The sequence below is a fragment of the Rhinopithecus roxellana genome, chromosome 8 (genome assembly GCF_007565055.1).
Source record: "Rhinopithecus roxellana isolate Shanxi Qingling chromosome 8, ASM756505v1, whole genome shotgun sequence".
Lineage (NCBI taxonomy): Eukaryota > Metazoa > Chordata > Mammalia > Primates > Cercopithecidae > Rhinopithecus > Rhinopithecus roxellana.
Window position 1 is genome coordinate 12,422,990 of NC_044556.1, and position 17,130 is coordinate 12,440,119.

At 48.8% G+C, this 17,130-nt stretch overlaps 1 protein-coding gene across 6 annotated transcripts; it reads left to right on the plus strand.

The window, feature by feature from the left end:
- Positions 1 to 2,678: 2,678 nt before the first annotated feature.
- On the plus strand, positions 2,679 to 16,501 carry ZNF555 (zinc finger protein 555). 6 transcript variants are annotated; one of them, XM_010367314.1, is made up of 4 exons: positions 2,679 to 2,820; positions 12,810 to 12,936; positions 13,692 to 13,875; positions 14,595 to 16,253. In XM_010367314.1, the coding sequence occupies exons 1-4, from the start codon at positions 2,818 to 2,820 to the stop codon at positions 16,165 to 16,167; spliced, it is 1,887 nt and encodes a 628-aa protein (XP_010365616.1). In that variant the 5' UTR covers positions 2,679 to 2,817; the 3' UTR covers positions 16,168 to 16,253. The 6 variants fall into 6 exon arrangements, with proteins under 6 accessions (XP_010365616.1, XP_010365617.1, XP_010365618.1 ...); XM_010367315.2 differs by having other exon boundaries at positions 2,686 to 2,820; positions 14,598 to 16,501; XM_010367316.2 differs by having other exon boundaries at positions 2,716 to 2,820; positions 13,815 to 13,875; positions 14,595 to 16,501.
- Positions 16,502 to 17,130: the final 629 nt, after the last annotated feature.

Consider the following 17,130-nt stretch of genomic DNA (forward strand, 5'->3'; position numbering starts at 1 on the left):
ACTCCTGACCTCAGGTGATCCACCTGCCTCAGCCTCCCAAAGTGCTGGGATTAGAGCCACTGCGCTTGGGCACACTATTTTTAACTGGAAGCTGCTTTCCTGTGTCAATCCTCAACATTAATTTTTATAAAAGTGTGTAAAACCTTTCTAGGAAAGACAAAAATGAATTTTAAAAATTGTTTCTAAATGAAATGTCAGTATCAGAATTTGAACAACCACTTAAGCTATGGAGTTTCCTGAAATGAGCAGCGATTAACTTTGATTTTCAGCCTCCGTCTATTAAGTGTATTCAGTGTTTTCAGAACTATCACAATTTTTTTTTTCCTTTTTTAAAAAAAAATTTAAGGCTGGGCACGGTAGCTCACATCTGTAATCCAAGCACTTTGCAAGTCCGAGGCAGGCGGATCACATGAGGTCGGGGGTTTGAGACCAGCCTGACCAACATGGAGCAACCCTGCCTCTACTAAAAATACAAAATTAGCTGGGCGTGATGGTACATGCCTGTAATCCCAGCTACTCGGGAGGCTGAGGCAGAAGAATCGCTTGAACCCGGGAGGCAGAGGTTGCGGTGAGCCGAGATTGCGCCACTGCACTCCAGCCTGGGCAACAAGAGCGAAACTGCATCTCAAAAAAAAGAAAACAGAAATTAGCCGGGTGTGGCAGGGCGGGCCTGTAGTCCCACCTACTCGGGAGGCTGAGGCATAAGAATCACTTGAACCTTGGAGGTGGAGTTTGCAGTGAGCTGGGATCCTGCCATTGCACTCCAGCCTGGGTGGCAGAGCAAGACTCTGTCTCAAAAAACCAAAAATTTTTAAAAAGTCACTTCCCTCCTAAGCTCAATCAAATTCATTTAAACTTTTGCGTGTTTTTTTATATCAGTTAAAATAAGGATTCAATATCCTTAGAAATAGTCTTTTCTGTTTTAAATATAACATTTAAAAAATTGTAAAATACAAATAACAAAAATTTACAATCTTCATTTTTTTTTTTTTGAGACGGAGTCTCGCTCTGTCGCCCGGGCTGGAGTGCAGTGGCCAGATCTCAGCTCACTGCAAGCTCCGCCTCCCGGGTTTATGCCATTCTCCTGCCTCAGCCTCCCAAGTAGCTGGGACTACAGGCGCCCGCCACCTCACCCGGCTAGTTTTTTGTATTTTTTAGTAGAGACGGGGTTTCACGGTGTTAGCCACGATGGTCTCGATCTCCTGACCTCGTGATCCACCTCTCTCGGCCTCCCAAAGTGCTGGAATTACAGGCTTGAGCCACTGCGCCCGGCACAATCTTCATTTTTAAGTCTAAAGTTCAGTGGTGTTAGATACATTCCTATTGTGCAATATCATAGACTTTTTTTTTTTTTTTTTGAGACAGAGTCTTGCTGTGTCTCCCAGGCTGGAGTGCAGTGGCATGATCTCCTCTCACTGCAACCTCGGCCTCCCCAGGTTCAAGCGACTTTCTTGCCTCAGCCTCCCTAGCTGGGGTTACAGGTGCGCTGCCACCACGCCCGGCTAATTTTTGTATTTTTCGGAGAGACGGGGTTTTGCCATGTTGGCCAGGCTGGTCTCGAACTCCTGACCTCAGGTGATCCGCCTGCCTCTGCCTTCCAAAGTGCTGGGATTACAGGTGTGAGCCACCGCGCCCGGCCAGCCTTTTAATCTTCCAAATTGTTTGGGGATGCACTTAAATGATCTGAAAAAATTTTCCTTACAGTTTAAAATATGAACTTGAGAATTTTTTGTTTGTTTTTAAATACAGAGTCTCACTCTGTCGCCCAGTCTAGAGTGCAGTGGGGCGATCTCGGCTCACTGCAACTTCTGCCTCTCGGGTTCAAGCAATCCTCCTGCCCCAGCTTCCCCAGTAGCTGGGATTACAGGCTTCTGGCACCACGCCGGGCTGATTTTTGTATTTTCAGTAGAGACCGGGTTTCACCATGTTGGCCACGATGGCCTCGAACTCCTGAGTTCAGATGATCCGCCCACCTCGGTCTCCCAAACTGCTGGGATTACAGGCGTGAGCGACTGCGCCCGGCCACACTTGAGGGTTTTAATGAACATCTTCTGGTTGATTTGAGCAAAGTTCCTGCCCCCACCAGGCTTCGGATTCGGCCTCCCCCAGGCCGGGTCTCCGGGTCCCCAGTACCCCCGGAGGGGCCTCCACGGCGGCCGCGCCCACGCGGGACAGCGCAATGACGTCACGGATGCGGACCCCGCCCCCACGTAGGCCTTAGCCCTACGGACCCCGCGTCAAGCCCCCGCTCGCCCTGCGAGGCCCAGGCCGGCCGCTCGTCTCCACATCCTGGCCGGACAAGGGGCCGTTCCGTGGGGAAACTGAGTCTGGAGTTCCCACTCCCGTCCCAGGGGAGGACGCGGGCGGGGCGTCCGAGCTGCGGGGAGAGGGCGGGTCCGCCTCGGGCTGGAATCAGTTCGCCCAGAAGCCAGTGTCCCCGCCGGGCGGGACAGCCACGCGTGTTAGCGTCGCTCCCGTCACTCAGGCGGCAGGGGTGGGTCCTAGGGAACTAGCCAATCAGGACGAGCAGGGGCGGGGCCGAGACAACTACCCAATCAGGGACGCCCAATCGGAATCCGGGACCTTCCCAATTACAGCGCCAGGGGACGGACCGGGGAGTTCTCCAATCAGAGTCGCTGACGTTGGCAGCACTGTCCAATCAGAGGCGCGGCTCCCCAAGCTCTGTCCAATCAGTCCCCTGGGACGGGACGTCTCCGGCCTCCTAGCCTTCAGTGTCCCGCCTGCTCCTAGCGGTCCCAGGAGTCCCTGTTCCTGTCTTGCTCACCTGCGCCGGTAGCGGAGAAATCGCCCCGGGACATGGTGAGTGCGGCGCGGGAGACTATCCCGGTGCGGAGCGGCAGGAAGCGGCGACCGCCGGAGACCGCGGCTAGGGGGAGCTGAGGGACGTGCGGGGCGTCCCCGGCGAGGGCGGCGCAGGACAAGCGCCTGGGCCCCGGCGGTCCCGCCTGGCCCCGCCTCCCGCGCTGAGGCCGCGGCTAGAGCGCTCCAAGCTCCGGGTCCCTGCCCGCCTCTGGCCCCGAGGCTGCAGAGCGGAGAGCGGGGAGCGGCGCCCAGAGCCCGACACCCTCCCCGTCGTCCCGGGGCTCCCGCGTTCCTGCGCTCCCGACCCCCACGCCCCGCCCGGGGCCGCGGCGCCTCTGAGCTTTTGGCTGCGGCTTTGGGACGCCCGGGTCGCGGGAGGCAGAGTCGCCCGAGACCCCGCGGTGCGGTCCTTAGCTTCCCCGGGACCCGCCCTGGGGCCTACGCGGCGGGGCCTCCTACTCCGCGGGGCCTCCTGGGGTGCGGGTCCCTGGTCGGTGCCGCCTCCGCCCGCGCCCCCGCGGCTCAGCTCCTGGGAGACCCCGCACCCCCAGCTGCGGTCTCTGGGGGACCCCGGGCTCCTCCCGGGACAGCCCAGGAGCGGTGGGGACCTCAGCGGAGCCGCCGGGGGCGGGCTGGGGGCGTCTCTGGAGCCCCAACCTGCAAAGGCAGCCCCTGGGGCCTGGGGCGCGCGAGGTTTCCTCCCCTGAGTTCCGGTTTTCCTTCTTGGGGACTTCTTGTCTCCTCTGACCCCAAGATGCCTGGGGTAGGTAAGGGGGAAAAAAACAAGGGTTCCTGGTCCCTGGGTTCTCATACACAAGGAATTAAGAGTAACTGAAGAGACTAGAGAAACAAGGGAGAGCGAGGACCCCAAAAGCAAACGCACGCAGACCCACAGCGGGGACGCCCGGGAGGCTGGTGCATTAGTGTCCTGGGACTGCTGTAGCAACTGACTGCAGATGAGGGGGCTAAAACCACGGAAATATATTCTTTCACGGTTCCCTGGAAACTGTGGATTTCAGGAAGTTTCTCAGGTCAGTTTTGAGTAATGGGATTCCTTGCTGAGGGAACACCTGAATTGGGGGTGGAAGGGCGTCCCTCGTGGTAGCCTGGCCAGACTTGACCCCTCCCTGGGTTTGTCGCTGTGAAAAGATTTTCACTTTTTCGAGTCTCAGTTTTTAGTAAGTGAAACGTACATTTAATTAATAGAAGTTGGAAGATAAAATATTTCCAGGCCGGGCGCGGTGACTCACGCCTGTAATCCCAGCACTTTGGGAGGCCGAGGTGAGCAGATTAGTTGAGATGAGGAGTTGGGGACCAGCCTGGCCAACATGGAGAAACCCCATCTCTACTAGAAATACAAAAATAAACTGGGCGTGGTGGCGGGCGCCTGTAGTCCCAGCTACTCGGGAGGCTAGGGCAGGAGAATGGCGTGAACCCATTCTGGAGGCAGAGCTTGCAGTGAGCCAGAAACGCTCCATTGCACTGCAGCCTGGGCGGCAGAGCAAGACTCCGTCTCAAAAAATAATAATAATTCCAACGGGTGAGTTTCAGGAAAAAAATTAAAATGTTCGTCTTACATTCCATTTGTTAAACATTCCCTGAAGTGTGTGTAGTAAGTTTCTCAGATCTGTTACTTTCTTTTTTCTTTTATTACTATTTTTTTTTTTGAGAGCTCTGTTGCCCATGCTGGAGTGCAGTGTTGCGATCACAGGTCACTGCAGCCTCCACCTCCTGGGCTCAAGCAGTCTTCCTGCGTCAGCCTCCTGAACACAGGGACTCCAGGTGTGTACCACCATGCCTGCCTAAGTTTTTGTATTTTTTTGTTTTTAGGGATGGGGGCTCACTTTGTTGCCCAGGCTGGTCTCGAACTCCTGAGCTCAGGTGATTCTCCCCCCTCAACCAGCCTTGTTCTTTTCTTTTGAATGACAACAAATAGGATTCCAGGGCCTAGACTTCAAAATGTTACTGGGGAGAAGAATCTCAGAGAAATAGAGAAAGTCTCCTTTTCACCATAGGTGCAGAAAAATGAATACATTGCCATGAAACATGTTGCAGATAAATTATAAAAATTTACGAAAATGTCAGTTATTCTCCTTGACATGGTAGAGAATTTTTGACAGTGGATGATTCTGTTCTGCTTCCAATACTGCAGCACTCTTTCCTTAATTCTATAATACATTTTTTGTGTTCCTGAAATAGGTAGAATACAAGAGATTTTTCTTTCTTTTTTTTTTTTTGAGACAGAGTCTCGCTCTGTCGCCCAGGCTGGAGTGCAGTGGCCGGATCTCAGCTCACTGCAAGCTCCGCCTCCCAGGTTCAGGCCATTCTCCTGCCTCAGCCTCCCGAGTAGCTGGGACTACAGGCGCCCGCCACCACGCCCAGCTAATTTTTTGTATTTTTAGTAGAGACGGGGTTTCACTGTGTTAGCCAGGATGGTCTCGATCTGCTGACCTCGTGATCGCCCGCCTCGGCCTCCCAAAGTGCTGGGATTCCAGGCGTGAGCCACCGCGCCCGGCCAGAATTATTACTTTCTTAATTTCCATTTTTATTTCAGATTCATGGGGCACATGTGCAGGTTACAAGGGAATATTGTATGATGCTGAGGTTTGGGCTTCCATTGAGCTTGTCACCCAGATAGTGGACATCGTAGCCATGAGGAAGTTTGTCAGCCCTTTCCCCCTTGTCCCTCCATTTGGAATCCCCAGCGTCTGTTGTTTCCAGTTTTATGTCCATGTGTACCCAAGTTTGACTTCCCACTTACAAGAACGAACATGCCATATTTGGTTTTCTGTTTCTGCATCAGTTTGCTGAGGATAATGGCCTCCAGCTGCATCCATGTTGCTGCAAAGGTCGTGATTTCATTCTTTTTTTGTGGCTGTGTCGTATTCCATGGTGTACCTGGACCACATTTGCTTCAGTCTGCTGTCTGTGGTCACCTAGGTTGACTCCATACCTTTGCTACTGTGAAACTGCTGCAGTGAACACACAAATGATGTGTTTCTTGGTGGAATGATTTCTTTTCCTTTGGGTAGACGCCCAGTAGTGGGACTGCTGGACTGTTTTTAGTTCTTTGAGAAATCTCCACACTGTTTTTCTTTTTTTTTTTTTTTTTTTTTTTTTTTGAGACGGAGTCTGGCTCTGTCGCCCAGGCTGGAGTGCGGTGGCCGGATCTCAGCTCACTGCAAGCTCCGCCTCCCAGGTTTACGCCATTCTCCTGCCTCCGCCTCCCGAGTAGCTGGGACTACAGGCGCCCGCCTCGTCGCCCGGCTAGTTTTTTGTATTCTTTAGTAGAGACGGGTTTCACCGTGTTAGCCAGGATGGTCTCGATCTCCTGACCTAGTCCACACTGTTTTTCATAGAGGTTGTACTAATTTACATTCCCACCAACTACATACAAGTATTCCCTTTAACAGCCTTGCCAACATCTGTTATTTTTTAACTTTTTAATAACGGCCCTTCTGACTGGTGTGAGATGGTATCTTATTGTGCTTTTTATTTGCATTTCTCTGATGATTAGTGGTGCTGAGCTTTTGTTCGTATGTTTGGACCACAAAGGTCTTAGAAAGCCAGGTGGCTTATGAAGTTTCTGTATGACTCTCTTCCCGCCCCCATTGCTATTTTTTACTGGAGAGAGGCACCAGGTCCTGCACAGCACAGCTCTGGCCAGTGAGTCAAGCTTCGACCTGAGTGCCCTCCAGGGGCAAGGCAGTGCCCTGAGTGCCAGGGTAAGTACAAAGTAAGTGCACCCCCAAGCGGACAGGGGTCAGTCCCCTGGGAAGCCCATTGTTTGCAGTGGTTGGGACACCCCAAGCAGGACTTAACACCGGTCAGGCAGTCGGGTTAGCAGGGCCCCCAGCGTGACCTCCCACTGTGGGCCTCCTGTCCTAGGGTTCTCAGTGTAAACAGAATCACTCAGTTTAGTCCTCAGTTTCAGAGGCTCTGCCCGAGGCATCATTTTCAAGCAGTTTTGCGTGTCTGTGATACCAGTTCATTCACCTCTCCAGTATGCACGACACCCAGAGGTGTCCTTTGTGGAAAGTTCGGGAACTGGGGCCACTTGCTGCTGTCTCAGGACTGTTGTGTGTGATCGGAGGCTTAGCAGCCAACCTGAATCCAGGGCACTCACAGCCGCGTGCGACATTTCCTTCAGGAAGAGGGAACGCTTCGGTCACAGCTCCGAAAAGAGCAGCTTGATTCAGACAGTGCCATCCAGGGTCAAGCGAGTCCTTCACTGTGGGCAGCTGCGAGTGAGCCAGGCAGACCAGCCCACACCCCGATGTTTCTCGTAGTTCACTGCCTTACCCGGGAGTGTCTAGCTCTGCAGTGTGTTCTGAATTAGAGGTGTGTTCATTGAGTCTAGCCCTGCTGTCAGGTCAGCATAGTGAAGGCCGAGGGAGCAGCGGACATAGTGAGGATGAATTAGCAGTGGGCAGTGTTAGGTTTTAGCTTAGAGTCAAGTCCAGGCCATGGGGATCTGAGGTCAAAATTCTATAAAACACTGAAGGCTTTTCTTCTGCCGCAGTAAAGCTTAGGTATTGCTGGGTTGGACAGCGGTGTTCCAAGATCAAGTTGCAAGAGTTTCCTAAGCCCTTTTGGTCTCCTGAGTCTTAAAGTCCAAATTGATTCAGTTAAAAATATGCACATCTGGCTTGAAAACCATCAACTCTTAAGGTAGTCAGAAATAGGTTTTCCTAAAAGCACATTAACAAACTAAAAACTACTACTTAAGGTTCCAAAAGTACATCCCCACTTAGAGATTGCCTCTCTCTTCGTTTCCCTTTTCCCTGAACCTCCAATAGGAAAAATCAGTTGTGGACCAGACGCGGTGGCTCACGCCTGTGATCCCAGCACTTTGGGAGGACGAGGCGGGTGGATCACGAGGTCAGGAGATCGAGACCATCCTGGCTAACATGGTGAAACCCCCGTCTCTACTAAAAAACATAGAAAAGTGGCTCACGCCTGTAATCCCAGCACTTTGGGAGGATGAGGCGGGCGGATCACGAGGTCAGGAGATCGCGACCATCCTGGCTAACATGGTGAAACCCCCGTCTCTACTAAAAAACGTAGAAAAGTGGCTCACGCCTGTAATCCCAACACTTTGGGAGGACGAGGCGGGCGGATCACGAGGTCAGGAGATCGAGACCATCCTGGCTAACATGGTGAAACCCCCGTCTCTACTAAAAAACTTAGAAAAGTGGCTCACGCCTGTAATCCCAGCACTTTGGGAGGCTGAGACGGGCGGATCACGAGGTCAGGAGATGCAGACCAGCCTGGGTAACACGGTGAAACCCCGTCGCTACTAAAAAATACAAAAAATTAGCCAGGCATGGTGGTGGGCGCCTGTAGTCCCAGCTACTCGGGAGGCTGAGGCAGGAGAATGGCGTGAACCCGGGAAGCGGAGCCTGCAGTGAGCCGAAATTGTGCCACTGCACTCCAGCCTGGGAGACAGAGCGAGACTACGTCTCAAAAAAAAAAAAAAAAAAAAAAAAATCAGTTGTGGAGACCTGATCTTATTTCTAATACTTAAGAGTTTAAATTCCAGTCCATGCACTAGGGGCAAAAAGCAAGAACGTTGTGTCTGTCACTTAAAAAAACAAACAAAACTGATTGAGATGATCCCTGTATTGTTTTTAAAATGACAAAGACTTTTTTTTTTTTTTGCCATTTTCTCTCATTTTTATCACACGCCGATGCAGTAGTAGTCCTTGTCTCTTGGAGCTTCTGGTAGCCCCAGGTGTTCCTTTGCTTGTGGCACCATAATTCCAGTCTCTCCCTCCATCTTCACATGGCCACCTTCCGTGTGTGTTTCTGTTTTCATGTGGCATTTTCCTCTTAGAAAGACACCAGGGCCCATTGGATTAGATGGTGTCATTTTTTTTTTTTTTTTTTTTGAGACAGAGTCTCGCTCTGTCGCCCAGGCTAGAGTGCTATGGCGCGATCTCGGCTCACTGCAAGCTCCGCCTCCCAGGTTTACGCCATTCTCCTGCCTCAGCCTTCTGAGTATCTGGGACTACAGGTGCCCGCCCCCTCGCCCGGCTAGTTTTTTGTGTGTTTTTTTTAGTAGAGATGGGGGTTTCACCGTGTTACCCAGGATGGTCTCGATCTCCTGACCTCGTGATTCACCCATCTCAGCCTCCCAAAGTGCTGGAATTACAGGCTTGAGCCACCGCGCCCGGCCAATGGTGTCATTTTAATTGATTATATCTGTAAGGGCCCTGTTTACAGATAAGGTTATCCTCACAGCTACCAGGAATTAGGACATGGACATATCTTTCTGGGGACCACTTCACAACAAACCGCTGGCAGTTCAGCATTTACAGGGATAGCATTGTGCTAGCAGGGAAGACCGTGGCTGGTCAGGAGGTAAACCAGGGGGAAGCAGGGAACACTCCAGCCTTTTTTTAACCAGCAGCAGGTTTTTAAAAAAGCCTGGAGTGGCCGGGCACGGTGGCTCACGCCTGTAATCCCAGCACTTTGGGAGGCTGAGGCGGGCGGATCACGAGGTCAGGAGATCGAGACCATCCTGGCTAACAACACAGTGAAACCCCATCTCTACTAAAAATACAAAACATTAGCCGGGCATGATGGCGGGCACCTGTAGTCCCAGCCGCTCGGGAAGCTGAGGCAGGAGAATGGCGTAAACCCGGGAGGTGGAGCTTGCAGTGAGCCGAGATCGCGCCACTGCACTCCAGCCTGGGCAACAGAGCAAAACTCCGTCTCAGGAAAAAAAAAAAAAAAAAAGCCTAGACTGTCCCCTGCTTCCCCAGAGTTTACCTAAAATTGCGTTCCAGCCTTGGGAATTGACTTAACTTTCTTTCCCTCCCAGTGCAACACGAACTTTTACCATTTTCCTCGCCCAAAGCTTAGCTTTCAGAACATGGGGGCCCTTTCTCCTATCCGGAGGAGAGAACAAAAACCAAAGGCTGTTCTTTGTTTTCTTGTCTCACAGCCTGCATGGCCAAAAGCAGCCAGGACATCCAGCAGGCCCACCCTGCTGGAGCTGGGTCTGTCATTTCTGCCTCCGTCAACCGTTAACTCTCAGAGCAGACAGCTCAGCTGCTGTCTCATACCATGAATAGGCTCCACACGCCACGCAGGCACCAGAGGCTCACCATCCCTTACGCCTTCATCCGTCCTTTTCCCAAACAGTGCTTTTGCCATATTTCAGTGAGTCAGGCTCATTCTAGCCAATCCCACCTCCGATGCCAACGGTGTCAGCGTCCCCAGGACCACCCCGCACCCTGCTAGCAGGATTCACAGGGCTCCACATACAGTCATACTGATGACTATGATTTGATACAACAGAAGGACACACAGCAAAAGCAGCATTGGGAAAAGGCACATGGGGAGAAGTGCAGAAGAAACCCGATGAAGCTTTCAGAGTCCTTTCCCAGTGGATGCAGAATGCACCTCATTCCCCCAGCAATGAGTTGTGACAACACCTGTGAAATGTCCACCAAAGAAGCTCATTGGAGACTCGGTGCCCAGGAGTTTTTTTAGATGAAGTCTTACTCGGTTGCCCAGGCTGGAGTGCAGTGGCACAATCTTGGCTCACTGCAACCTCCACCTCCCTGGTTTGAGCTGTTCTCATGCCTCAAGGCACGCGCCACCACGCCTGGCTAATTTTGTATTTTTAGTAGAGACGGGGTTTCACCATGTTGGCCAGGCTGGTCTCAAACTCCTGACCTCAAGTGATCCCTGCCTCAGCCTCCCAAAGTGCTGGGGTGACAAGTGGGAGCCACTGTGTCTGGCCAGTGTCCAGGATTTTAATTGCTGGCTCATCACATAAGCATCCCCTGCCTGGTGTGTACACAGATTCCATTTCCAGAAGGAAAGCAGTTGTCCAGCATTAACAGTGGTGTTTGCATTATGAGTAATCTGAATTAGGGTGGTGCGAACCTTCCCAAAACCCAGGTTCCCAGACACCAGCTAAGGGCACCGTTGCCGGAAAGCCTTCTTAAAGTCTAAGGCCCGCAATGTCAGCTTCTTTCTGCATGATGGGAACTTTATTATTAAAATACACTGCAAATACACTGTACTGCGAGCAATTAAGGCTGACCCAGGTAGCTCACATTATCCGTGCCAGTACGAGGGTCCCATAGGCACTCTGCTGCTCTGTGAATAGGGATGTTCTAGCATCAGAATTGCTGCATGACAGTCTTTTGTCTCCTGCTGATAGATGGTAAGTAACGAGTTGATCTTTCTCAGAAAGCAGGTTTGAAGGAACTGGGCATCTTGGGGTTTCCATGCACCTGTGCCCAATATGCAATATGGAAATGAGAAATTGAGAATGCAGCCTCTAGAGTGATATGTGAGGAATCGCTTCCTCCTGGAATTTTTTATTTTTCTTTTTATTTTTTTTTCCTCCTGGAATTTTGGAGACACAGAATTTTCTAGGAAGGCACTATTGAGTCCTTTATATCTTTTATAACCATGGAAAATTTGTAATCAAATAGTTTGGACTTCAGTTAACTCCTTTGCAAAGTGGAACTCTTAACCTTATCCTTAAGGTTAGCAAGAATACTTTTTTTTTTTTTTCTGAGACTGAGTCCTGCTCTATCACCTAGGCTGGAGTGCAGTGGCATGATCCTCAGCGCACTGCAACCTCTGCCTCCCAGGTTCAAGCAGTTCTCGTGCCTCAGCCTCCCAAGTAGCTGAGACTACAGGCATGCACCACCATGCCCTGCTAATTTTTTTTTTTTTTTTTTTTTTTTTTTTTTTTTGAGGTGGAGTCTCGCTCTGTCGCCCGGACTGGAGTGCAGTGGCCAGATCTCAGCTCGCTGCAAGCTCCGCCTCCCGGGTTCACGCCATTCTCCTGCCTCAGCCTCCCAAGTAGCTGGGACTACAGGCGCCGCCCCCTCGCCTGGCTAGTTTTTGTATTTTTAGTAGAGACGGGGTTTCACCGTGTTAGCCAGGATGGTCTCAATCTCCTGACCTTGTGATCCGCCCGTCTCGGCCTCCCAAAGTGCTGGGATTACAGGCTTGAGCCACCGCGCCCGGCCGCTAATTTTTTTTTTTTAATTTTTAGTAGAGATGGGGTTTCACCATGTTGGCCAGGCTGGTTTGGAACTCCTGACCTCAAATGATCTGCCCACCTTGGCCTCCCAAAGTACTAGGATTACAGGCATGAGCCATCACACCCAGCCCAAGAATACTTTTTTTGGCTCTGGTGAAAAGAACTGCTTTGACGTTGTGTACACCTCACTCTGTGCATACTCATTGAGTGTGCCTGTGTGTGTGAGAGAGAGCATGCGAGAGAGACAGAACCCAGAATTAATTGTTGGGCTTCCGTCACTGAGGCCCCAAGTATAGGGAACGTGTGGAGGTCCTCGTTCTCATGTCTTTTTCGTCTTTCCTAAGGTCTAATTTCTCAATAACTTCTAGTTTCCAAGTTAAAATGAATACTTCTCAAAAGCATGTTTTCATTCAGCCAGTTGAACCTGGAGTTCTTTAAGACACTATGGCTACCTGGCCTTTGTTGCCACTTGGGTCCTGTCAGGACCCTTGGCCTGATGTTTGGTGAAGGAAACAAGAGAATGTTCCCAGTCCTTCCGTGTTTTTGTCCCATAAAACTTCATTCAGTTTTGACCCTGTGCTTTGTGTGGTGCAGAATGATGATGTGTGCAGCAGAGGAGGAGCTGAAACAGTTTGGGTGACAAGGGACTGATGGTCTTAAAATACAAGTATTTGTTTTATTTGTACAGCATTTGTTTGATATCTCCAATGTGGTCTGAATCCTTCTGATAGAGAGTAATGTCTTCAGTTGGTCACAGTAAAAGTATAGAGATAAATTCAGTGTGTTAATGGTCCTGTGAAATCTATGAGGAAGTGAGTATAGAGTAGACAGAAGGAAGAGGGGTGACAGCTGAGTCACAGGGTAGATGTCGGGGACCACAGAATCTTTTTTGAACTGCATACGATATAAGTACAATGCTCCTGGGCTCGTGGTCTCAACCATCCTCCCATAAATATGTTGAATGTTTTAGGACTCGGTGGTCTTTGAGGATGTGGCTGTGGACTTCACCCTGGAGGAATGGGCTTTGCTGGATTCTGCTCAGAGGGACCTGTACAGAGATGTGATGCTGGAGACCTTTCAGAACCTGGCCTCAGTAGGTAAGGATGACATCATTCCTTCCTTCACGTAGTTACTTAGAGAACTAGTATTGCTTACACATCAGACCTGTTCCAGGGCTTGGAATGTGGAAAGGGAATACACTGGTAAATAAGACAGACATAGTCACAGCTGTCATAGAGCTAGAATGTAATGGTTTTCCATGAGAATGAGAATCGGTATTTCAGCTTTCTTTTTGTAAGGAAAGCTCCCTTCATGTCGTCATTATGGATATAGCTTTGAGAGGCCTAGTGAAGTTTGTTTTTGCAAGCCAGTGAAAATTTGATTTTTTTGTTTGTTGTTGTTGTTGAGATGGAGTCTGGCTCTGTCGCCCAGGCTGGAGTGCAGTGGTGCAATCTCGACTCACTGCAACCTCTGCCTCCCGGGTTCAAGCAGTTATCTGCCTCAGCCACCCAAGTAGCTGGGATTACAGGCGAGCGCCACCATGCCCAGCCAATTTTTGTATTTTTAGTAGCGACGGGGTTTCACCATGTCAGCCAGGCTGGTCTTGAACTCCTGACCTCGTGATCTACCCGCCTTGGCCTCCCAAAGTGCTGGGATTACAGGTGTAAGCCACCGCATCTGGCTGTGATTATTTTTTTTAAATAATTTTTTTTGCTTACCAATACTATGTTTATTGAGTTGCTTACCATTTTGACCATTTTGTGTTTGATGAAGTCCTGAGATAGCTAAACTCCTCAGTGTAATTTTCAGCTGACAGGTGCCTTCTTATGATTTGTTGACTTTTTGGTTTCAGATGATGAAACTCAATTTAAGGCCAGTGGGTCAGTTTCTCAGCAGGATATTTATGGAGAAAAAATACCCAAGGAATCTAAAATAGCTGCATTCACCAGAAATGTTTCCTGGGCCTCTGTTTTAGGAAAAATTTGGGACAGTCTTAGCATTGAAGATCAGCCCACAAAGCGGGGGAGAAATCTCAGGTGAGTTGCACTCACAAGGGAACACAGTATTTCAGGAGAGAATCTTAGTCTGTCATTAAACTTTAAAAAAGCAAGTCAACAGAAAACTCATACGAGCTTAGCTCCAAATTTAATACACAGAATTTTTACAAAAAATATTTGTTTAAATGTGACATAGACAGCAAGTGACATTAGAAACATAATTCAGATGGAAATCGAGAAACCCTGGGCCAGGCATGGTAGCTCACGCCTATAATCCTAGCACTTTGGGAGACTGAGGTGGGCAGATCACTTGAGGCCAGGAGTTCGAGACCAGCCTGGCGAATGTGGTGAAACCCTGTCTCTACTAAATATACAAAAGTTAGCAGGGCATGGTGCTGCAGGCCTATAATCCCAGCTGCTTAGGAGGCTGAGGCAGAATTTCATGAACCCAGGAGGCAGAGGTTGCAGTGAGCTGAGACTGTGCCACTGCACTCTAGCCTGGGTAACAGAGTGAGACTCTGTCTCAAAAAAAAAAAAAAAGAAAGAAAAGAAAAGAAAAGAAACCCTATACATAAGAAACACCATTTTAATAATGGCAGTGGTGAGACCATCTTCCAGGGCATTCAGTTTATTTCATTTTCAGACAATTCACATAGGGTGAAAAACCTCTGCTTTCAGTGAAAATGGTTAAAATGCAATACTTCCTAATAAATACTAACAAATCATTATTAAACCAATAACATGCTTCTCATTTTTAGTAGAAATCATGTGTTGGAGAGACTGTGTGAAAGTAACGATCAATGTGGAGAAGCCTTCAGCCAGATTCCACATCTTAATCTGTACAAGAAAATTCCACCTGGAGTAAAACAGTGTGAATGCAACACGTACGGAAAAGTCTTCATGCATCACCGCACATCCCTCAAGAGTCCCATCACAGTTCACACTGGACACAAACTATATCAGTGCCAGGAATGTGGGCAGGCCTACAGTTGTCGTTCACACCTAAGAATGCATGTGAGAACCCACAATGGAGAGAGACCCTATGTGTGTAAATTATGTGGGAAAACCTTTCCTCGTACTTCCTCCCTCAATCGGCATGTAAGGATTCACACTGCTGAGAAAACCTACGAATGTAAACAATGTGGGAAAGCCTTCATTGACTTCTCAAGTCTTACTAGTCATCTCAGAAGTCACACCGGAGAGAAGCCATATAAGTGTAAGGAATGTGGGAAAGCTTTCAGTTACTCCTCAACGTTTCGAAGACACACAATAACACACACTGGCGAGAAGCCATATAAATGTCAGGAATGTGGGGAAGCCTTTAGTTATTCCTCAACTTTTCGAAGACATATGATTTCACACACTGGAGAGAAGCCACATAAATGTAAAGAATGTGGGGAAGCCTTCAGTTATTCTTCGACTTTTCGAAGACACATGATAACACACACTGGAGAGAAACCCTACGAATGCAAACAGTGTGGGAAAACCTTCATTTATCTCCAGTCCTTTCGAAGACATGAAAGGATTCACACTGGAGAGAAACCCTACGAATGCAAACAGTGTGGGAAAACCTTCATTTATCCCCAGTCCTTTCGAAGACATGAAAGGACTCATGGTGGAGAGAAACCCTATGAATGCAACCAGTGCGGGAAAGCATTCAGTCACCCCTCATCCTTTCGAGGACACATGAGAGTGCACACTGGAGAGAAACCCTATGAGTGCAAGCAATGTGGGAAAACTTTCAATTGGCCCATATCTTTACGAAAGCATATGAGGACACATGCTAGGGAGAAGCCCTATGAATGTAAGCAGTGTGGGAAAGCCTTCAGCTTGTCCGCTTGCTTTCGAGAACATGTGAGAATGCACCCTGAAGACAAATCCTATGAATGCAAGCTATGTGGGAAAGCTTTCTATTGCCACATATCCTTACAAAAACACATGAGAAGGCATACCGCAGAGAAACTCTATGAATGCAAGCAGTGTGGGAAAGCTTTCAGCTGGCCTGAACTTTTGCAACAACATGTGAGAACGCACACTGTAGAGAAGCCCTATGAATGTAAGGAATGTGGGAAGGTCTTCAAATGGCCGTCATCTTTACCAATACATATGAGACTGCACACTGGAGAGAAACCTTATCAATGTAAGCATTGTGGGAAAGCATTCAATTGTTCCTCATCCTTAAGACGACATGTGAGAATACACACTACAGACAAACAGTATAAGTGTAATGTGGGACATCCTCTTACAAATGAATTCATGTGCAGTGCTTCAGAAAAGTCACACCAGGAGAGAGAGCTGATCAAAGTTGTAAATATGGTGTTGCCTTTATGAGTTCCTTATCCTGAAAGTGGACACTTAAGGAGTGTGTCTGTAGTTCATTTGCAAGCAAACATTTAGGTGAAAAATAATTCTCCAAATACTCTTAGCTATTCTACATGAATTTTAACAGGTAGTTTCTTTTCTTACAATTCAGTAAATAAAACTTTCATCTTAGAGTGTTTTGGACTTAGGGATGATTTGAAGTGCATTTTTAATACACAAGTAGGTTCAAGTTTTATTTAATGTCTTAAGTTGTAACTGACCTAGTGCGGGAGGTATTGGATGTCACTTATCTATTATATTTTCCACCTTTCTTACTGGGAGTATTTTTATTGTTTGGCCAGAGGACCCTTATTCCATTTTCTTTTTTTTTTTTTTTTTTTTTTTTTTTTTTTTTTTTTTTTTTTTGAGATGGAGTCTTGCTCTGTCGCCCGGGCTGAAGTGCAGTGGCCGGATCTCAGCTCACTGCAAGCTCCGCCTCCCGGGTTCACGCCATTCTCCTGCCTCAGCCTCCCGAGTAGCTGGGACTACAGGTGCCGCCACCTCGCCCAGTTTTTTGTATTTTTAGTAGAGACGGGGTTTCACCGTGTTCACCAGGATGGTCTCGATCTCCTGACCTTGTGATCCGCCCGTCTCGGCCTCCCAAAGTGCTGGGATTACAGGCTTGCGCCACCACGCCTGGCCCCTTACTCCATTTTCTAAGAAGTAGTTGGCAGAATTTTATAATTATGCAAAGTTGTCTAAAGAGTATAGTCTCCAATGAATTGTAATTTTTAATGTTTGCCCTTTGCTGTTCGTCTTTGCTTGTGATTGTGAATTGGACAGTTCGCTTTGACTTGTGATATGACAGAGAAATCCGGAGTTGCAGATAGTTCTTCTGCATTGTTATGTCAGTGTGGGTAATGTTAGGAACTGCATTTGCTGGAATGCATTTCCTTTATGGTTCCATGTCCAAATTTACCAATAACAATAGCT

Excerpts from the sequence above, each read along its gene's own strand:
- ZNF555 (XM_010367314.1), top strand. Across the intron at positions 12,937-13,691 it reads TCAGAACCTGGCCTCAGTAG|ATGATGAAACTCAATTTAAG; the intron begins GTAAGGATGACA and ends TTTTGGTTTCAG. Across the intron at positions 13,876-14,594 it reads AAGCGGGGGAGAAATCTCAG|TAGAAATCATGTGTTGGAGA; the intron begins GTGAGTTGCACT and ends TCTCATTTTTAG.